Source organism: Artemia franciscana, chromosome 7 (assembly GCF_032884065.1).
Source record: "Artemia franciscana chromosome 7, ASM3288406v1, whole genome shotgun sequence".
Lineage (NCBI taxonomy): Eukaryota > Metazoa > Arthropoda > Branchiopoda > Anostraca > Artemiidae > Artemia > Artemia franciscana.
The window spans coordinates 49,790,862-49,814,765 of NC_088869.1; the positions used below are offsets into that span (position 1 = coordinate 49,790,862).

The window sequence follows — 23,904 nt, forward strand, 5'->3', positions numbered from 1 at the left end:
AGCCAAGCCAATAACATCAGTAATAAACCAGTGTTTCACAGAACAATTATTTCTAAAGATGTAGAAAGCTTTGTATGTCCATGTTATAACAAAAGTTAAGTCACCCAGTCCTGTGATCAACTGAGAGCCAAATCGATAACTCCCAACTTAGCAAAAGTAACTGATGGTTTTATTTACCACTCTCTGTTACAACAAATGGCGCCTTCGATGGATCCGTACTTGTATGGCTACATACAAAGCAGTAGTATGGCCGTATATCTAGTACGAATATAGCCCTTAATCGTTAAATGGCTAAACATTTCTAATAACATTTTCGATTTACTTTTGGTGGACTACAGAAAAGCATTCCACCTCATAAAACACCTGACCACAGTAACAAATCTGAAGGGGATGCGAGCCAACAGTCAAATACTATTGTTAGTGAGATAGTTCTTAACGGAGAGACGGCAGCCAGTGTATCCTTTCTTTGCCGAAGATACCTGCTCTGAGTAGTCAGAACTAACCTGCCGTGGTCTTCATGGAGTGAATTTAGCTGCTCTTTTATTCCCTGCTGTTATCAACCCAATCCTAGCAGAATTTGAAGATCATTTTAAGTTCGTTGACGACTGTCTGTACTTATCAAGTACACAGTACAGAATGCGACAGCAAAGCAGCAGTTTGACCAGACTTTTCACGGAATTCATCACCCAGTGACAATAAAATGGCCTAAGAGTGAATGGACAGAAATCAAAATTTATATGATTAAATCCACTCGAGCGGGACATTATAATCCCTGATGTGCCGCTTCGAACTGTTTTCTCTGCAACAATCCCAAGTGTAGCATTTACAGGTGATTGCTCGCTTAAGCTTCATGTTTACAGTATTGCACGCTAAGCTCATACTCAATCCAGAATTTAATAAGCACGTACAGGTTGGGCTTCTCTGATCGCCAACTCTTAATGGCGTATACAACCCACACCAGGCCTTCCTCGAGCATTGCTGAGGTGTCGAAAAACGTGCTTCTGAAACAACACTTGGAACCCACTTCAGCAACTACGAAAGTGCTCTAGAACTCTTGAATTTGCATTCATCATTCGTTCGAGGAAATGATTTAAAACTGAAATTTGGGAAATCACTATTAGAAAACGAGAAACTCCGTTCTATTTTTCTGTCATGTGTACAGATCAGCAAGGCATCAAAATAAACTAAAGCCAGTTAAGTGCCGTACGAATAGATTCATAAACTCCTTTTTGCCATATTTTGCAAGCAAATTTAAGAAAGAAACTTCTTTTATATAGTTTTCTACTTCTTTTGTGATCTTAAAATAGCACAATTTAGCGTTCATTCTTGAGTACTAAGATAGCTATTTAAATGAACAAATACGAAATACGAATATGATTGATGACAGAATGTGGCGTTCTTACTTTTCTTGTCAATTACTTTATACGTATCAACGGGTGTCAAGATTCAGATAAGATGAAAGCATGGCTCTTCATAAAAATACTTGTTTTCACTATAGGGTTAGCAAATCTCCGTGAAAATTAACGTTCGTAAGTACACGAAGGTTAACACAAAATGAAAAAAACTACAGGAAATTATATAGAACCCAATTTCCTTGGTTGAATTTCAGTAACCCCAGTAAATTCAGGTATAGTGGAAACACTGCCCCCGGCGCTCAGAAAGTTACTAAATTCTTTAAACTTTTACTATGCTGACACTGCGAAACAAGGCGTTTTCTTTTTCAAGAATTGGCATCGCTATTTTAAATGAACTAAATTAGTAATATTCTCCCAAACAAGTCATTTTCTTTTCAAAGGTGTAGATGATTATTCGTACTTCCTTCAACTTTTTTTTGTACCCTTCTAACAAAGTTACGATTCCAGGCGGTGCCTGCAGCTTTGAAGATTGCTACTTCGGAAAATCCTGAATTTCGTCGTGGACTGCCATTAGATTATTTAAGTTATATGGGACTTGTGCACAGTGATAATAATGACATTCAAAAAATGGATTTGAGGAAGTTGTTTCGAGAAAAAGCCCGTTTTCTTATGGATTTTCTTGCTGATATGCTCCCGCTTGATTCTGCAGCTGATCAAATGGGCAAAAAACTTATCCATGATGCCTTACCACCGATATTAAGTCACGGTATTTCATATTTTAATATTGTTGCCCTCAAAAATCAGAATACATTCTAAGAACATTCTGTTTGAGTTGAACAATCTAATGTTGCTATTCAGGTGCTGACAAGAAAGGCAAAACATTCACCCATGATGCCTTATCACAATTATTAAGTCATGGTATTTCAAATTATCGCCGTAAAAAATCAAAATACATTCTAAAAATAACATTCGGTTGAAGTTAAATTTTTAATTTACAGTATTGTCGGGTGCTGATATGATAGCCGACACTTTAATTTATGATGCCTTGCCACCAGTATAAAGTCATGGTATTTTAAGTCATAAAATTATGGCCTTCAAAAATCAAAATGAATTTTAATAAAACAGTCTGTTTTGACTGAGATTTACCGTCTACAGAATTGTTGTTTGTCTGACCAGATAGTCCAAAAGTTCATCCATTATTCCTTGCCACCAAGGTTAAATCAGAATTATATATGTCTTCAAATTAAACCCAGCCGAAATAAAAACATGTTAAAAAGGAAAAGTCAGTGACGCTCAAATCGCAATTTCTCTAAACTTCTTTGTTATAGAAAATACATTTTGTTGTTGATGGCTAATTACGATTTTAAACAGTTCGTGGTAAGGAGTGACGTGATCAATAGTAACTAAAACTCTAAAAAAACGGAATTTTGATATCAACAGATACATCAGAAGAATCGGTTTGTTATGCTGATTCCAAATATATACGATTCATCAAGTGTAATCTTACCAATTAAAAGCTACGAGAAAATATGCCTGACTTTCAAAAAAAGGGTAAAACCACTCCCTAAAAGTTAAGGAATCTTGATGAAAATCAAGATCTTATGTACAAAAAGGCGGAATCTTAAATCTTTTGCCAGAAAAAAAGATCAAGGACGTGTGTTTATTTAGTTATTTTTTTTCCCGGTGGTGATCACATCTAACCCTTGATCCTACAAGACCAGAAGTTCTAGTGTCCTTTTTGTCACCCAAAATATTGGAGGGCAGCTACCTCCTTCCCACGTCCCTTTTTCCTCAAAGTCGTCCGATAAAAATTTTGAGACAGTCATTTTGTTCAGGATAGTCGAAATATCTAATAACTATGTCCTTGAGGCTGACTTGACACCTACATCCCTGGGGGAAGGGCTGCACGCTGTGAACACTGCCCATTGCTTACATAAAGTATTGGTTACGGGGGGGTGTACAGATATTTTTCGTGAGGGAGGGGAATTTTCTACAGGGAGAATTTTCTTTTGGGAGGGGGTTTTCCGGGGAAGAGCTTTCCGGAGGAAATTTTTCCCGGGGTGGAGGGAGGATTTGCCAGAATTCATATGGAAAATTCATTTCAATTGTCTTACTTTATCTTTGGAGACTCCTTTTTATGCGTGGAGATGTTCTGAGGGAATTTTACGGGGAAATTTTCAGCAGATTTGGAATTCTCTGGGAGTTTTTTCCTTGAGAGGGAGGGGTATTATCCGCGGGAGATTTTCTCCATGGGGAAATTATCATCGAGAGATTTGTTACATGGGGGAATTATCACTGGGAGATAATCTCTTTGGGGGATTTTGCGCGGGAGAAACTTTCCGTTTGGGGGGATGGGGATATCTGAAAAAAATTTTCACATAGGGGGATTCTCGCCGTGGCCTCAAAAAAAGATCAGAAATTAAATAAAAAACAAGTCTTTTTTTCTAACAAAGTATGCCAAGGAAATTTTTTTCAGGCAGAATTTCCAGGAGGAGGAGGAATTTTCAGCCGCGATGGGAATGTTTAAGGAAAATTTTGCATCAGGAATTATGGAGGAGAGTTAGTGGCTTTTACATAGTGAGGAAGGAGACAAGTACCTAGTATACCACAAAAAAAATATTTCTACTGTAACATTTTTGAACTTTTGTTTACATTCAAGTATATATAGAAGGTGGTCTGGAGTGGGAGGAAGTATAAATTAATGAGTCCTTCTGTCAGTTGGATGAAGTCTGAATATATGGATGAAGAATGAATATATGGATGAATATATGGATGAAGTCTGAATAAAACTGCTCAGTGATAGCACCCTTATTGCAGATTTGGTTTAGCACAAAATATTACTTTCACTTTCAATTAAATCACATAATAGAATATTGCAGTACTTGACTGTAAAAAAAGAAAGGAATACAATCAAAGGCACATGAAATTCAAAAAGTCAATTTGTATTATCAGTGTATTGAAAAATGATTTTATTTATTACTTCTTGGTGGATTAATTTTCCACATGGCCTTCAAATATCGAAAACACCATTTTGTGTCTCCTAGATTTCCCGGCATTACCGTCCGCTCCACAACATTTCGCTCTTTAAACAGTAGTTTTTTTTACTTTAAGAAGAAGAGCTGTGACAAACAGTCAAACTTTAGCGTAAAGAGCGAGTTGTTGAGGATGGCCTCCCCCTTTCGTATTCGGAATAATTTCTGTTCGTTTTAAGATTTAATGTCGCATCTTACTTTCAATTGAAGAAACTTGTTTTTGTTTTATTTAATTTCTGACGCATTTACTATGATGATTTCTACTTTTTTCTTTTTATCCAGTTTTTATGGCACTTGGTATTTACGATGTAACATATAGTGATCGCAAATTCTGTCGGTCTGTCCCGGTTTTGCTAGTTTGGGCACTTCCACATAAGCTAGGACGATTAAATTTGGCAGACGTAACAGGGAAAAGACCAGATTAAATTAAAAATAGTCGTTTTCCTGACTAGACCATCTGGGGAACGGTTAATTCGAAAACTCCTCTCCATCCACGGTGAGTGGGGGGTATGGTTAATTCGGAAAAACTAGAAAAAATGAGGTATTTTTAACTTCCGAACGGGTGATCGGACCTTAAATAAATTTGATATTTAGAAGGATATTGTGTCTCAGAGCTCTTTCTTTAAATCCCGACCGGATCTGATGACAATGGGGGGGGAGTTTGAGGGGAAACCTGAAATCTTGGAAAACGCTTATAATGGTGGGATCGGAATGAAACTTGGTGGCACAATAAGCACAAGTCCAAGATACGTGATTGACGTAACTGGAACGGATCTTCTTCTCTTTGGGGGAGTTGGGGGGAGGGTAATTCTGAAAAATTAGAAAAAATGAGGTATTTTTAACTTACGAAGGAGTGATCAGATCTTAATAAAGTTTTATATTCAGAAGGACTTCGTAATTCCAATCTCTTATTTTGAATCCCGATCGGATCCACTGTCATTGGGGGGGGGGGTTGGAGAGGGGACCGGAAATCTTGGAAAACGCTTAGAGTGGAGAGATCAGGATGAAACTTGGTTAGAAGAATGAGCACAAGTCCTAGATACGTGATTGACATAACTAGATCGGATCCGCTCTCTTTGGAGGAGTTGGGAGGGGGGGGACCTAATTCGGTAATTCGGAAAAATTAGAAAATATGAGGTACTTTTTACGAACGGGTGATTGGATCTTAATGAAATTTGATATTTAGAAGGACCTCGTGTCTCAGAGCTTTTATGTTAAATCCAGACCAGATCTGGTGACATTGGGAGGAGTTGGAGGAGAAAACGGAAATCTTGGAAAAGGCTTAGAGTGGAGAGACAGGGATGATACTTGGTGGGAAAAATAAGCACAAGTTTAAGATACGTGATTGACATAACCAGGCTGGATTTATTCTCCTTGGGGGAGTTGTAGGGGTTAATTCGGAAAAATTAGAAAAAATGAGGTATTTGTAACTTAAGAACGGGTGATCAGATCTTAATTAAATTTGATATTTAGAAGGATCTTGTGCTTCAGAGTCTTATTTTAAATCCTGGCCAGATCCGGGGGTATTGGAGGGAGTTGGAGGGGGAAACCGGAAATCTTGGAAAACGTGAAAATTGAGGTATCTTTATCTTATGAATGGGTGATCGGATCTTAATTAAACTTGATCTATAGAGAGATCTTGTGTCTCAGATGCTCCATTTTCAATTTGAATCGGATCCCAGGACATGGGGGTTGGAAGGGGAAACAGAAATCTTGGGAACCGGAAATATTAAAAAACGCTGAGAGTGGAGAGATCGGGATGAAACTGGATGGGAAGAACAAGCACAAGTTCTAGATACATGATGGACACAGCTAGACTGATCCGCTCTCATTGGGTGAGTTGGGGAGATTTCCAGGTCTTTTCCGAGTTAGGTGCTTCTGGACATGCTAGGACGATGAAAATTGGTAGGCCTGTCTGGGACCTGCACAAATTAACTTGATAATAGTCGTCGATTCAACCATCTGAGGGGCTGGAGGGAGAGGAAAATTGAAAAGAATGAGGTATTTTAATTTACGAATGGGTGATCCGATCTGAATGAAATTTGATATTTAGAATGACCTCGTATCTTAGAGCTCTCATTTTAAATCCTGACCGTATCCGGTGATATGGGGGGGGGAGTTGGAGGGGAAACTGGAAATCTTGGAAAACGCCACCCTAACTGTTACATGAAGAAGATCCGAAACTAGATACGTGATCAATATAGTGACCGCTGAAAGTTGGCAGGTGCAGCAGGAACCGGACTAGATTAAATTAGAAATAGTCGCTTCCCTGATTCGACCATCCTGGGGGGGGGGGTGGCTATTTTTAACTTACAAACGGGTTATCGAATCTTAATGAGATTCGATATTAGAGCTCGTGTCTCAGAGTTCTCATTCTAAATCCCGACCGAATCCGGTGAAATTGGGGGGAGTTGGAGGGAAAAACCGGAAATCTTGGAAACCGTTTATAATGGAGAGATCGAGATGAAACTTGGTGGGAAGAATAAGCACAATTCCTAGATACGTGATTGAAATGATCGGACCGGATCCACCCTCTTTGGGGGAGTTGGGGGGATTTCCAGTGCTTTAGCGAGTTCGGTGCTTCTGGACGTGCTAGGACAATGAAAATTTGTAGGCGTGTCAGGGATCTGCACCAATTAACTTGATAACAGTTGCTTCCCCGATTTGACCATCTGGGGGGGGGAAGGACTGGAGGGAGTGAAAATCTTGAAAAATGAGGTATGTTTATCTCACGAATGGGTGATTGGATCGTAATGAAACTTGATATATAGAAAGATGTCATGTTTCAGATGCTCTATTTTCAATTCAGATCGGATCTTGGGACATTGGGGGGGAGGGGAGAGAAACTGGAGATCTTGGAAACCGGAAATCTTGCAAAACGCTTAGAGTAGAGTGGATTAGCTTTTGGCTCCTCTGACCTCGTCACAAGTGCCATATGAACTCTTGTTTTTTCCAGTTGTATCTTAAAAAATTTGAACAGAAATTTTTGTCGCTTTTTGCGAGCGGGAAAATGTTTTTTTTTTGAAGTGTTTGCTAAGCCTAAGCTTAATAAGATAGGAGTCGTTGGACAACAGCCTCTTTCACTGTTGCGCTTTAAATTTTAACGTTAATTTTTAGTGCTGTTTGGAAAGAAAAAAAATCCTGGTACTTTAGCTTCTAAAGCAGAGATAACATCAATAAAATAATATAATTTACACCTTTATTATGTAGCTCATATATGCAACAATGTATAAACTCAAAGGTTGTTCTGAATTTATCTACGGTTTTATTTGCCTTCATTGTGTGCTCCTGATTCTGAATGTCTGGGGTTTCATTTCTTCATTGTGAGATTCCGGTTTTCTTAAGTTTACCACTTTCGCTCTTGGCCGCCATCCGTTCGCCCTTTACTTTTAGTTGAAAATTTAATGGTTTTTTTTTTAATCTTGTTCAGGCTTATTTAACATAGTTTATGCATTTACTAATAGCAGTATTGCTGCTTAATCTTTTTTAATAAAGTTTGTATCCTCAGGCCTTAGTTTTCTGTGGAAAAAAGCACAATTTTATTGAGAACAATGGAATAACATTTGTTCGGCCGCTGTGAAATCCGGTAGTTACCGGCTGCTTTTGATCCCGCCTAAGGAAGAAGCGGATTCTAAAATTTAAATATGTGTGGAATTATATATGGTAGTATGTATGAAGAATTGTGTTTAAAGATCTTTTTTTCAGACGAAAGAGTTCGTACAATTTACAACGGAGGTGAACACTGGGAAGACAATGATGTAGTTAACCGTGTGGAAATCACACCTGATACGAAAATTCGATTCCTTAAAGCTAATATTGCAAGGTCAGTAGTCGTAATGGGGATTGAACGCTACCCTGCTTAACTGCTGATTTAATACGAAACCTGCTGTTAATCTCAATTTTTAGTTGCGGCAATATTATTTCCGTACGTAGCACTAATCACTTTAATGTATCTGTCTGAAACGTCCTAGGGCATGTTCTGCGGATGAACGATGACATATTGCCAAAAATTGTCCTTCTCAGCCATCCGTCTAGGGCCAAACGAAAAATAGGTCGTTCCCGAACGGGGTAGGAGGGTGTCCTAAAGAAAGACTTAAGGGAAATTGGAACTTCCTGGGAGAGCGTTAAAAGGGAAGCTTTGAATAGACTGGGATGAAGAAGGAGCGTGCGTAGCTGTTTTGGCCTTAGGTGGCTTTGTGTAGCAGTGACTTATTATTATTATTAGTAGTAGTCATAAATAAACAGCATTATTTATTGCTATATGCAATATCTTATATGTAATTTCGTCTATAAAATAGAATATTTATGAAAATATGAGCATTTTCTGTCGAATTTTAGATGATTTACTTTATTCTGGTAATATGAATCTTTGGAATTGGGTTAAAGAGTGCCTTAATCCGGAAGTTTCATTCTGAGTGTAGTTAAGATCCCTATTTAGCTGTTTTATATAATGATTACCATTGGAGAAAAGTCTTTTGTAAAAAATCATTTTGTTGACAAAACAGAAGGAAAAACTGAGAAAGTATTTCTGATAATATTTAAAAATCGACTGTAACGTCCAAATCTTCTACCACTTTTTCCTCCTATTTTAATTGCAATTTCACAGCGAATGATTTCAATCTTAATTTGACACGCCTTAAATTAAACACACTAGTTTTCTTTTTCGACGGGCTCTTTTGTATTTAGGTTCTACAGATTCTGTAATTAGTTGCTTTCTTAGGACTATCTATGTCAGAAAGGTACTGTGAAGACCACACTGCTTTTGTAGTTGGACTAATATACATTGAAAGTAAAAATTGAAACAAAGTATGATGAAAAGTATATAATAAAAAACTAACAATAAAATGATACATTTTACTTATTTAGAGAAAAATAAATAGAATATATGGTAAAAGAAAAATAAAACCACGAAATGAAATGAAACAATAAATATAATCAAATAAAGTTCAACGAAAAAATAAAGTATAGCTAAAAAAAAGTGTGTATAATAATTCAAGTTGAGCGTCAGTAAAATTTAGCCACTGCATGGTTGGCATTATTTGCTGATAAATGGAATTTATGGTAAAAGAAAAATAAAACTATAAAATGAAATGAAACAATGGATATAATCAAATAAAATTCAACGAAAAAATAAAGTATAGCTAAAAAAAGTGTGTATAATAATTCAAGTTGAGTATCGGTAAAATTTAGCCACTGGATGGTTGACATTATTTGCTGATAATGCAAATATTTACTTATTCTCAGATTGTTGAAATAACCGACAGAGAATAATGCACAACAACGTTGCCTTGAACAGGAAACTTCTAATTTAAATATCGTGTGTGATGCTTGACCTTGAAGCTTAAACAGCTTAAAATTAACACAGTAAATCATAACCGAATCCTTTTCAAATACTAACGATCAGCTATCTTAGCGAAATTCGATTTTTGTGTTTCTGTTTGATCTTTTTGGCTTTGTAATAGTGACGGTGAAGCTTGTTATTAAATTTTGCTTTATTTAAGCAAAAAACCTAAATGAAAACTTTTTTAATTGTTATCATATTTATTTCATTCTATAGGATGAAGGGGCTCCCGAATGCACCACAGTGGGGGAAGTGAGGGGGGATGATGGTTCGAAGAATACCTTTACTGCCTTATAATCAAATTAATCACTAAAATCACTGTATGTACAGTGATAAAGGCAGCGCTGTAGGTATGATTTAATCTCTTTACAATTTTAACGTTCAGGCGTCAATGTAAATAATCGATTAATTATAATAATTAATTATTAAAATTAACTTAAAATAATACAAAATTTATTATTTATTCATAATTAAATGAATAATTAGCAACAGATAATTAAAAACGCTTATTTTATTTTCAAAACAAACACTTAGGCACTGAATATCTCCTTGAATTGATCGAGAATATAGAATATGAATTTGAGATGTCGGTCTAATTCTATTCTAACTGTAAGAATATTTCTTTGGTCATATACGTTGCCTAGTCTTTGACCCAAATTTTGCTAAGAAAAGGTTCAGAGTCAGAAATCTTTTCACGAATAGACAGAGAATATAAAATATGGAATTTTGTTCTCAATCCACTTTAAACCAAATTTAAAGGGAAGACCTGTTATAAAATAAATCACTGATTCTTAACCCTAAATTCTTAGTGAGAAAAGTAGATTCAGAAAGGTGACTAAATCTTCTTGGTTAGACAAAGCATATTGAACATGGGATTTTGATGTCTGTCTAGTTCTACTTCAGACTGAAAATTCCTTTGATTATGTAGATTATTCAGTCTTAAACTCAAATGATAGGTCATCCTACATTAGAGATGCAGTGAAAAATCTTTAGAGTTTTGGTATAGTTTTAGAATCAGATTTCTTGCAGATTAATCATGGAAGAAGATGAAATTCGCCTCTATTTTTCGACAGAAAATTCAAGAGAATATCATGAATTATTTCCAGAAGAGCCTCCTTATTTAGTTATTGAAAGTCATCTAGCCCCTGGAGTGGAACAACTAATCCTCTCTTATCCTCGTTTTATGAGTGTATCCAAACTCGCTCTCGAAGATCTTACTAGCAAGGTATTATTTATAATCCAAATGAATAGGCCCAGCATTTTTAATAACTAACAAATAACCTGTCTGATTTGGTGGCTGTGTTTCAATGGGGTTTATGAATGGTACTGGGAAAACGCTTTCTTTTACTTTTGTTATTGCTTGTCATGCTTGTCGATTAAAATTTTGATAAAAGTACTATATCTATTACTAATATTATTCTATCCAAATTTAAATATCCAAACTCTTACTTTATGATTTTAGTAACAATGGATAATTTGTAATTTGATTGGTCTCCCAATCCAAAAATGTTCCAATCAAAAAATCCCCAAAACCAAAAATGTTTAAGCATTTTTGGTTCAGAGGCTGTAGAAACGTTGGTTTTTGGGGGTCAGATTCCTTGAATTAGATTTCAAGATTTAATTGCGCATCCAAGGACTTTTTGTCCCTCAACAAAGAAGAAGGAAAAATACAAATCAGAGTTTTGGTAAAAGACAATGTATTTTGTATTTTTGTTCCTTAAATAAACCGATTTAGAGAGAATTTTCAGATATTTGACTAAGAATAATATTCAAAATAGGATTTTCTATGATCTGGTTGAAATTTGACCGAAATATGCCGCATTTAGAAAAAAACAATACTTTTTTACTGAAGATACCGCACGCGCTGTTAGCCTAGCTTGGCATTTAGAGGCTACTGGACCAAGTGGTTATGTTCGGTTTTGTCTTCTGTATGTGGGCGAATTAACTCAAGCGCTGTCTTGTCCTATTTATGGCCATGCTTCCGGAAACCCCAAGTGGTTTAATATTATTTTTGACGACGTCATGTCAAGGTTTTGTCTGACCGCCTGTTTTTTTTACCACGAAGATGGGTTGGATGGGGGATTTGCGAGTAGTATCTCGCGTATCAGAGTCTCTTCCATGCTTCTCATTATGTAGCTGAGCCATTTGAGACTTGCTTTCCTTACCAATGTTGAAACCTCGAGTTCTTTTCGCACGTTTCTTTGCGACTTCTTATATTGCTAATAGTCTGTAGGTATTTTCGGTCAAGAGTGTCAAGCTGAGGCTCTTCCTCCAGAGAGGCCAGGTTTCTCAACCACGTGTCGTAATTCAACGCACGCATGCTGAGCAGATCCTGAGTTCCCTCTCAAGGTTGATTTCACTTCTAGTCCATAGCGGTTTGAGGAGCTAGCCAAAGACTGACCGAGCTTTGTTAATCCTCTCTTGAATCTTACTTGTAGTTCCACCACCAGTATCCGTATTTGACTCCAGATAGCTGAGCTCTTCCAGTCTCTCAATAAGTCCTCCTTTTAAATATTTAGAAGTCTTTTCTTTGGTATAGTTTGGAATAATAGGAAGATAAGTCTGCAAACGAAAATTAGAATATTGGAAGGTACAGTGATGACAGTGGTCACATATAGCTCTGAAGCATGGGCGCTCCGAAAAGCGGATGAAGATTTACTAGATGTTTTCCAGAGAAATCGCATACGGATGGTTCCGGGTTCCTAACTGACTGACTGTATTTCAAACAGTAGGATGTACGAAAAATGTGATTAAATCCCACTTTCTATGGCTATAATGAAAGAAAGGTTGAGGGCTAGGGCGCGTACTGTGGATGAAGGATGACAGATTGCCGAAGATTGTCCTTTTCGGTCAACCGTCTTTGGCTAAACAGAAAGCCGGTCGCCCTCGTCTGGGGTGAAAGGATGTCATAAAGAAAGATTTAAAGGAAATGGGAACTTCCTGGGAGGGTGTAAAGAGAGAGGTTATGAATAGATTGGGATGGGGGAGGAGCGTGCGTAGCTGTGTTGGCCAGAGGCTGCTTGGTGCTGCGGTGAGCTTTTAGTAGTAGTAGTAGTAGCAGTATAGAAATACTTTGTCTTGGGGTTGCTAATCGCAAGTTCAGTCTCAGTAGTAGCGCTCGTTATTCTTTCTATCATATTTTGTGCTTTCTGGGAAGAGTCTGCGAAATATTTTAGTTGGTACCATGTTTTAGTGGGAATATCATATTTTAGTTAAAAAATTCCAAAAGTTAAGGTCATATACCAAATATTAACTACAGTTACGACTACTAACAACTCATAGCAGTGCTAAGCCACTCAAGGCAACACAGGTACGCACGCTTCTTCTCCATCCCAATCTATTCAAAGCCGCCCTCTGTACACCCTTCCAGGAAGTTTCCACTTCCCCTGACCTTTTTTTAACATCCTCCCAACCCAACCGCGGATGACTTACCATGGGGGCCCATAAGAAGGGAGGCAGGGAGTGCCAGCCTCCTTGGTTAAATGATGCTCCCTTATATTTATATTTTTGTTTTCAGATTTCTGGTATACAACTATACTCCAGCGCCATGCCAAAAGGGAATGTCTGCGGTGCCACAAAATAGCAGAAGCGGCGTACCGCTGGCGCAGTCATTGTTGACCACAAACAGTTTTGTTTAGATGAGTCATTCTCAAATCCCAGCTGTAATTTATATCTGATTTTTGGCTATTCACGAGTTGCTGAGACGCGAGTCGCTGGCTTGGCGCTGGTCTTCTTCATTATTCATCAAGAGAAGTAGAAATCTTGCAGAAACGAAATGGCTCTGGCATTTCAGAACCCTTGCATCATAGTTGAAATATCTAATTGCTATGTATTCGTAACAAATTTAATTATGAAAACTAGTATTATTTTTTTTCATTGAGCAACCGTCACAATCACCATTTACGTCATAGCTGGTTTGGTAGAATAATCTTTTCTCTTAGCTCTCATACGTTCAAACATCCAGAAGTGATTTGGAAGATATATCACCTTTCAATCCAATTGTTTTGATAATGTAAATCTGTGATCTTAAATACAGACCAACAAAATGTTTATTTACCCATGAAGTTGGTGGCAAATTGCAAAGCTCATCAGAGGTTCTAACTCCGAACTCGTCCCTACCTGCACTGACATCCTCTCACCCTGTGCTTTCAGTAAGCCCTGTGATTTTGCAGCCACTGTGAAATAGGATAGTCTTACCTGAACAAGTACAACCGTATCTCATCACCACTAAGAAAACAAAATGCTTCAAGGAAGATAGGAGGGTAGAACAAAAATACTCACTGATGCATCAGTGGAAGCCAAGATTAACTCTGTTACATGGAAGCCAAAGAAGAGATGGAAAAGAAAAATTGAAGCAAGAAAAACAAAGAAGCAGGCTCTGAAGAGATCTGGACAGCACTGAGGGTCAAAATCAAACTGAAAAGGTTCAGACATTGACTGTTGAGGACAACTCAGACAGTTCTTTTGGGTAAGATAGCGAAAAGGAACGTGAACTTAGTTTTGATCTGGGTTGTGGTTGGCACTCTTTGTAAAAGTCATCTATGATGGGCAATTGGGGAGAAGGTAGACCCTACTGCAGAGGTCAGTGTTACGACTCTAGTACTTGGACAGTGTGTGATCTTGGGACAAATGTTCTGACAAAATATATCTTCCCTAAACAAGGACACCAGGCTCTTAATTTTGGACCTGATGCAGATAGTTGGGATTGGCTGACTACAATCTTATAGCCAAGCCTATTTGATTATGATTACTCTTTTCCACAGCACATGTTAGTGATTAAGATCCTTTGTTCAAGATTGGGCAGTAGCCTATTTTCCGACATTAGTGTCAAGTTGAAAATTTCCAATTACAATTAAGTGTCTACTATTAACTGTCTTTGCATTTACAATAGTTAACATTGTATATGGGTAAATATTCAAACTAATGAAATACCTATTAAGAAAATTTAGACAGATTTAGCAGAGAAAAACTAATTTTCCAGGTTGTATAATAGATATAACTATTGAGATGGTGATAGTTTCCTTCCTATTTATTTCTGTTGATGTCTGAAATAAATCCCCATCCTGTGATTAAACATCTTCTAGCATGCTCCTAGTTATTACACCTCCAGTGATTTATGACAAATAAGGAAACACACTAATTGTCCTCGATGTTCAATTCAGAATTTAACAGTTAGGAACTTGAGAATTTTCAGAACCTATCGTTTCAAGTAACGCTTCCATGTCACGGAATCAAAATCTCAGTATTTATAAACACCTGCCTATGGTAAGGACTCAAGAAAAATTATTTTTTTCTATACCAGGGTGTCTTTACTAATAATACTACCATCTTTACTAATACTACTACCATGGTAAGTGAAGCTGTCTACCTGATCAATCTTTTTATTACTCAACGTAAGCTAACTATTTAATGACACTTAAAAACAGGTTTTGTTTAGAATTTGTTTTTCTTACTTGAACTTTATTAGAGTTCAGTCTCCAGTCTTCGTGATATCCTTCTGCCGCCAGGACATTTTCCTGCTCGGCTTGCAGGTAGAATAAGCATATTATCGTATCACTAGGAAGATGTCGGAACCTGTAAAAAAAACACCATAAATGAGGTATTAGTGCCATGGGTAGTAAACACGGCAATGAATAGGTATAGCGTCGAATAATTCATTATAAAGATGACCCTCTTTCTGCTTCTCTTTTGTGACAACGTTTTCTAGCCAGTGGTGGATTAGAAAGATTATCTATTCGGTGATGGTGGGTTAAATTTAAAATCAATGGCATGTAACGTGATTGGATAGTTAGCACTTATTTAGTTTCAGTTTAACCCAAGGAATTTCTGGCAAAATTAATTATAATACTGTTATAGTTTTCTTATTGTTATAACTCACATTGTGATAAGAGTTTACATTATATGTCTTACAATTGAGAGAAGACAATGTCATATTTTGAACTTAAGAAGAAGAAAAAAGAAATGTCATTTCGCATTATCTAGAACAAAACCAGCTTGAGTTTGCCTTCCTTTTGGATCTAAATCTTGGAATTTTCTATCGTATCTTCTAAGGCTTTTTATGATGAAATAAGGATAATAATAATAAAAAATGCATTAACTAGAGTGAACAAATTCACTCTGTAAGGAGCCTCTCATTTCTGGATTTGAGGGATGATTTCTGTCTTCTTTTCTGTAATGTCTTTTTCTCTTTTTTTTTTTTTCAATCAAAAAAGAAACTACTTCGTAAAAGAGTTAAATTAATGAACTGATATTTTAATTTAAATTATATAACATAATGTTATTCAGAAATTGGATAGTTTCAAATCTAAAACAAAAATTCCGTATTCAGAGATTCGTAGTGACAAATATTGTACTACAATAAAGCCCCCTTCCCTTAAGTAACAAAAGGCAAATTTATTATTGTTTATTTCCTTAAGAAGCAGTCATTAAGGAAGATGTCTTACCTTTTTGAAGCTTAAACTGTAGAGGCTATAACAATGAAGAATTCTGACTGTTAAGAGGAGTGGAATATCATTCAGACATAGATGTAAATTAGTAATTGTGATTGTAATGATTTAATTTACTATTTTAATTATTAGTAGGACAGAATATCGTTCAGAAATTGATGATGCTGGAATTTCCCCAAATAAAAAATAGAAAAATATACTAAATATACTTTTTTTTTTCTAATTTCAGATTGAACTCACGGCAATGCTTTGGGAAAAGGGAATAGTAATTACCAAGAAGCCTCTCATTTCTGGATTTGACGGATGATCTCTGTAATCCTTTTTGTAATGTCTTTTACTGTTCCTTTCCCAATTAAAAAAGAAATTACTTTACTGTTTGCTATTAAAAAGGAAATTACTTCGTAGAAGAGTTTAAAGTAATCGAATTAACATCTTAATTTAAATTTATATAATATAATTATTATGATATGTAATATTTAAAATTAATTGAATAATTATCAATTATTCTTGTCAACGCACTAGTTTTGAACGTCCCTCTCTGTTTTTGCCATGTAATCTGTGAAATGTTTGTATTAATCTTTAGAGACTCGTATTGTAATCATTTATTGAAGTTTCATTTCGATTCTTTGTTCTCATATCTAAAAACTTGAATTTTACATAATTGTTTTTTTGTGACAAATTTTATTGTAATATAACATTGGTATTCGACACGAGAATAGGAATTTCTGCAAATTGGAACTTGCCTCATATTTTCTCCTGAAAGACGTGAAGGTGTTATACTCCTATGTCACTCTCTTTGCCTTTAGATCTTGTGTAGTATCTATGAAATGGAATATAATATCTTTGGAAAAAGGGCTGAATCATCTTTGGATTTTGCCATTATTTTAAAGTGAAACAAACATTTTATCAACCATGCATCTAGCATCTGTATTTAAATCTACTGAGTATGGATCGAGAATCATCCGCTTCAACGCTAATTGCTACAGTATGTCCATTATCAATGTCCACCGGACTATGGATCTTCAGAATTCATGATCAACAGCAAACACATATTGTATGCATACAAATACAAATCTTCCAAATATCTATTTTATCCAAATCATTTATTATTCCATCAAAATTTTTGTTTAACAATGCCAGCGACCAGATCGGAATACTTTTCCGATCTCGGAAATTGAAAGTTTGAAAGTCGGCAATTGAAAGTTTAAAAATTCAAACTTTCAATTGCTGGTCAAACTTTCAAATGTTTGGCTCTGACCTCCGTACACAACGGTAAATTGTACATGAAATGTTCCTGTATTAAATGACAGTATAGCTTGAAAGCTCCGCTTACAGCTGAAAACGAGTGTAATGTTTGGAAAGAAACGACGAGCGGTCCCCGCGAAATCTCTATTAATTAAAATTAAACATTCTTTTTTGTCAATTCAGCAAGCGATAATTGTGTGTCCATACGTTTATGTTTTTCTCAAAAATAGCTCGATCGTTGTTTCTTGTTCGGTATATTGACATTTTCTGACCTGGTAGAATGAACTAGATAGGATACGATTTTAAGGGGAAATTGTTTTTTTTATGCCAGTGGGTGATAGTATCGAACCTACGATGACGTCATGACATCATGCAAGACTCCCATTGGAAATGGTGGCTCATTTTCAATAGTTGTTATACTTTTAGATTCAAAGCAGCTGGACAAGTTTAGCACAAAATGAATATAGTGACAGTGAGAATCATAATTATGCAAGCCTGTCCTGCGCCGAGTACCAGGGACCAAGAAAAGCTGGATCTCTTTCGATCTCCTTCTAGGAGAAATCAGAACAAAATCCTATTCTGTGACGGATGTACAGTTTGAGAAACTGAATTCTCGCCAGAATTTCTGAATTCAAATGCAATTCGGGATTTTTGATCTCATGACTTAAAACTAAAGAATAACACGACGATTTTGCTAGTACGTAATTTAAATACTTTGGAGGGTATGTGCAATGGAACACGCCTGGTTGCTACCGAATCATGTAACAAAGTTATTAAAGCAAAAATAATAACTAGGGAAAAGGTTTAGAAAGAAGTTCACACCAACCTACTTTTAGAAGACAAGCGAGAGCGGTAATCACATGTGCAAATTCATGCACAAATCCTTCCTGCCTCCTCCTGCTAAGAGGCAGGAAGAAAAATGGGAGCAAGCCCGCCGCATGCCGGGTGTTAGGAACCGAGAAAAATTCGATCTCCTGGAACCATATATCGTAGGCATTATTTGGGTCTTACTGCTGGTTAGGCCTACTTCTCTAACAAGCTTTTCTTCAACAAGCACCAGCGTTTCCAGTGTAATTTTAACATCAGCTCGATTTTCTGCTTAAAATCGTAATAGTAATTTTGTTTTAAGAGTAGGCTAACAGTAATTTTAATAGTTCTGGATATATGTCACTTGAAATAAGGACTTGAAATGACTTTCAAGTGAACCGTCTTCCAAGATTCTACGACCCCGTAATCGTTACCATGGTTTTTGGATAACAGAGACCCATTCGTGTAGGAAAAATGATTTTCCTTGCTGTTAGGGTGGGGGCTGAAATTCTCTGGATTGAATTTAACATTGATAATTCCAATGTAGCAGTTTTCATTTCAGTTTGCACTCTTTTCGAGCGGTTTCACACTCTTTCTTGAAATTTTCTTAAACTGGTTTTTGTAACATGCTTTTGACCATTAAGATTAGCTGAAATAGCAGTTGTCATTCCTGTAAACATCGATTCTTGCTCACTCTACAGTTTTTTTTACACACCTTATACATATAAAGTGTTTAACTTAAAACAAAATATTAGATAACATGTCCAACGTATTTTTGTAAGCCAAATACGTAATTCAATGTTTATATTATACAAGTAGTGCCTTTTTAAACAACATTGCTTTTAGACCCTATATCTTAAAATATTAAGCCAATCAAAAGCGAAGAGTTTTATTGCTTATAGATGTTCAAAAGAAAACATTTTTCTATGAATATGTTTCGAAGATATTCTTAAGAAAACCATTTTCTTACTATGACGCAGTCGCAGATATACTTCCAGAAAAGTAGCCCGGCTAAATAAAACCATCCTTTAAACACTTGACTTTTAATTACCAAAACTGCTCGATTTACGTTAGTAATAAAACCTCCAACGTCTATTTAACCTGTCAGGAGCAAATCAATGAATAAACTTCTTGAAATTTTAGTAGAAACTAAAGGACTAGAGACACCAGGGGATAGATAGCATATCTTCTTTTTTGTGCTTTTAGCCTTTAGCCTTTACAACCAAAGCAAAAAGTCTTATAGCCGCAATATATTGGAAAAATCTCACTTTCTCTTTCATTGTAAGATGTTCTCGACCAAGCAATCGAAGGTGTGAATTATTTTGTGGGAAGTTGAAGTGCACAAGCTGCTGAAGCAAATTGCAATGGCAGAACTTGAAAGTCAACTTAAAAGGTTGAATTTCCAAAAAAAAACTTGTGCTTAATTTCTCAATTCAAACAATCTTGTGAGCATCTATATTCGAAAATTACAATTAAATAGTCTTGAATTTGTTACACTTCTCTCAATATAATTCACATCTTTGACTGCTTGGCCGACAACATCTTTCAATGAACGAGGAAATCGTTTTAAAGCTAGATTTTGCCAATGTATAGTGCAATGCAATAGCAGTTCGAGCATTTTAGGGGGGGGGGGTGACCTTCGCAAAAAATCACCATTCCAAATTAAGCAATAATGTATTTACTGATATTAAAAGTTGCATCCCTCTGCCTCTATCCGACATTTAGTTATTGGTTTTGTAAACCTATTCACAAAACGACTCTTATAGAAAAACTATAAACATTATGTTACGAGTTCTTGCCTCCTACTTTCACTATTAGCAAATCTGACATTAATGCTTTTTACATTCATGACAACATCACGGTGATCATGAAGAAGAGCAAGTCTGATGGGTCTTTCCTCCGTCATTTTATTTCTTAGGCCGATTTTAGTCTATCCTAGCTTTTAATATTGTCGCTTCGCCGATCAGGGTATATTTTCAAAAAGATTGGGAGAGGAAACCAATTACTGACCATTATTGCGCTGAGAAGTCATGAATCGTTTCAGCGAATCGTTATTTGTTCAATTTCATACAATTTACTGACAACAAAATATTGAGCTTAAAAGTGCCCAGTGTTCCTACGAAAAAAAAAGCTTTCTTGAGCGATAACATGAGTCTAGATGTGTTATTAAGAGTCTAACTGGCTAGTATCAGATCGAATGATGTTACAAAAATCAATAAGGATTTTGCTTTTGCTGCAGTTGTGCAGAAAAATCAGCTTCCACGAAAAAGTAAAATGAATCTGCAAATATCGTTTTAATTATTCATGTACGGTGAGCCAAAATCAAAACCTGTATTATTTCAAAAACGTTCAGAAATTAAATAAAAACAAAGTTTTTTTTTTAACTGAAAGTAAGGAGTGACATTAAAACTCAAAACGAACAAATATTATTCCTTGTATGAAAGTGGCTGTCCCCTCCTCAACGCCCTGCTCTTTACGCTAAAGTTTGACTCTTTCTCGCAACTCTACTTTTTAAAACAGCAAAAAACTTTAGCCCTTTTTTGGTCCCCTCCCCCTAGTTTAGAAGCCTAAAGAAAGATTATACAAATTTAGGATTTATTTGGGGGGGGGGGTGAAATAGAGAAGATGCATCTCTAGGAGTTCTAAGTCATGATAAGGTGTTGTTAATATCCTATGCGGAAATAAATTGGACGACAGAAAAATATATTGGCGATTTTCAATATTTAACCGAAAACTTGAAATGGGGGGAGGGGTTATCAGATACATCTTAGGACATCTAATCAACATTTTGAGCTACGTGTTTTGTGCTTTCTCTGTGATGCTGCACTTTATGTATGGGGGGAATTTTCCCCCCATACATGTATGGGGGTTCCAAGGAGGGGGAATACCAGCCCCAATTTTTCTTCCTAGACCTTTTTTTTAAAAATATTCTTAAAACTTTGGTTCCTATAGGCTAGGGTTCGCTGTTTATTGCGGTGCAGTTATCGCTGCAGTCATTATCACTAAAAAAAAAAAAAAAAAAACTCGTGAATTTAAATAGTAATTTGAAAACCTTGTGTATTCCAGGAAACATCAGATCATGACGAAATTTTTGATTCAAAGGATTTTTCCTTTTCCAACTAAATGAGAAAACCGTTCAATAGGATTATTCTAATCTTAAGAACTAAATGATAACCTTTGACAAGAAATTAAGATTATTTGGAATTACTATCATAATTCTGAATAGATGAATGGACGGATTTTCAGAGTAATGAATCCAAGGATATTCGCCTTTTGTGCCTCTGACGCAAGTTGCAGCTGCAGGTTTGATACAAAATCCTACGTTTTACATGAAAGATAGAACTTAATCAGTAGAATGTCTATATCAGATGTTTTTAAAAGACAATCGGCAAAGGAAACGCTTTGCGATCACCAGCTGTGTAAATTGTTTTTTTTTATACTACAAAAAGATTTGAAATTAAACATTAATTAACCTTAGCGTAAAGAGCGGGGACTTTAAAAGGCTGGTAGTTCCCCACATATTCAGGATACTTTTGTTCTGTCTGCGATTGGAAAAGGTTGAGACGTGGAAAAAAAAAATAGGGAGCTATTGGTGTAGGGACTGATAAAAAGAAGATAGGCTTCAAGTCATTAGGCAAGTATAAGAAACAATATAAGACCTCTTGGTTAACAGAAAGTTTCATTCCCAGGCTTTTAAGGTCGGTAGCTTGAGCTCTTGGTTTCAAAATAAGTGACACTGCACTTTATAATGTGACTTTTGGATCCTTGCAATTATCCCTCGCTTCAAATGGTAGGAACTGGGGCATATAGTCGATTTTGAATTTTGCTCACGGAAACCAAGAAGTATAACATGTATCCTTTGGTTTCGTACGGATAACTATCCTTTCTTCAAGATGTATCTTGGTTACCCTTTGTTAAAATACGTGGTTATCTCAAATGGTAGCCTCTAAAGCATGTCATATATTGGGATTGCACCAAAAAATCAAGGAAAATTACTGCAGCAAATCAAGGCATTCGTGATTCCAAGTCTTTATTTCTGCATTTTACCCTGACCCACATCAAAATTAAATCCAACAATGAATAAATAAATAAAAATAAATTGCGCCCGAATGCAGGGGCACCAATTTTTGAAAATGTTGGAAAAGGCAAGAACTTGTTTAATAAAAATTAAGATACCCGGAGACATTTTTTTCCAAGATTTACGATCAGTGGAAAAACAAAGGATACAAATGGTCTTTAATTGAGTAAAATCATCATAAACTGTCTAAACAAATGGTTCAGCTTAAAAGCATTTACCAGCTCCTTGGAATTTTATTAAAGTTGTTAGTATAGTTTTCTTGAACAAAGCTAAGGGAATTTTGTCTAAAAAACATTTAAAATTTAGAGAGAGTATAAGAAAAAAAACTAAATCTAACTAAATGATAGCCTTTAGTCTCCCGAATCAGGTGAGCCACAATTTAAGTTCTCTAATGTACCAGCGGCTTTAAACAAACAAAATTTCTTTAACATCGGAAAGATAGCCAAGTGACCTGGACAGCTTTCACCCCTTCATTACAATGATAAAAATTATTATATTTCTTGTAATTTCTAGTCAACAATCAGGTGATTTATGTGCTGATCTAGTGTTTTTTTTTCAAGAATCTAGTGATTTTTTTACACTGCGCGGCAACCCTGCTGCTGGTTGAAGGCGAAGAAAATAGCAAAAATCATTTCACACCTTCAAGTCTTCTTCACACCTTCACCTTCAGTAAGTCCCTGGAACACACCTTTTTTCTTCTTGTTTTTCATTGAAGCTGAAGATCTATTTTGCAAGGTTTTACTTTTAAAAGACAAAGATTCTTAAAGGTCATCAAAAGTCACTGCCCTCCAAAGGGAAAAATAGTTGAGGTAGGTACTTCAAAGACCTTTCAGTAAAGTTTAAGCACTTTCTGAGCTCTTAAAAATGACAAATTTTCAATTAAAGTATGAGTTATCTATTGTTTTTGTGAAAATAATATTGCATTTTCTCAGTCTCAAAATTATCTATAGTTTGGTTAGGTTAGGTTGGGTAAGTGCTTAAATTTTGGGTCAATGTTCCTGTTACCTGAACAATTGTTTAGAGTCATTAAACTATTGTTAACAGATACATTTTGACTTTTGGAACATCTTTTCCCTCTTGCAAAACTACTGCAAACTCACTGTTATTGAGTTATTCTAGCCCAAATATTCTTGTATTTACACATAGAATTGCAATCATTTCTATTTTTGATGATTAGATATTTGAAATCACAAATCTGTAATAGTTTAGAAACAAATTTGGGCTATATATTTGCAAATTAGGGGGGTGGGGGTAAAGCGTAGCATATATTAAATATGTAAACTAACTATTGATGTATTTAATAGGCCTATATGCTATGCTTTACTCCTCCTCCTAATGTGAACATATATAATAACTCCATAATGGTGTGTTTGGGTAATTTTGCAAGAGAGAAAAGATGTTACAAAAGTCAAAATGCATCTATTAACAACAGTTTCATGACCCTAAACAATTGTTCAGGTAATAGGAACATTGACCAAATTTTGAATTTTGCAATAGAAGCAACTATTATATTTGTAAAGAGTATAAAAAAAAGGCATCAAGTGGTATGTTCACTTTATTGGCAAGTCAATAATAGACCATGATATGTTTACCAACCTTT

General features: G+C 35.8%; 1 protein-coding gene across 1 annotated transcript in view; it reads left to right on the forward strand.

Moving 5' to 3' along the window:
• Positions 1-16,546, forward strand: part of LOC136029419 (ribosomal oxygenase 1-like) — a 57,759-nt gene extending 41,213 nt beyond the window's left edge. Inside the window, exons 7-10 of the mRNA XM_065707794.1 lie at positions 1,863-2,121; positions 8,093-8,210; positions 10,758-10,953; positions 16,404-16,546. Coding sequence (XP_065563866.1) covers positions 1,863-2,121; positions 8,093-8,210; positions 10,758-10,953; positions 16,404-16,481 — 651 coding nt within the window. The 3' untranslated portion in view covers positions 16,482-16,546. The remainder of the gene's footprint in view (positions 1-1,862; positions 2,122-8,092; positions 8,211-10,757; positions 10,954-16,403) is intronic.
• The last annotated feature ends 7,358 nt before the right edge of the window (positions 16,547-23,904 follow it).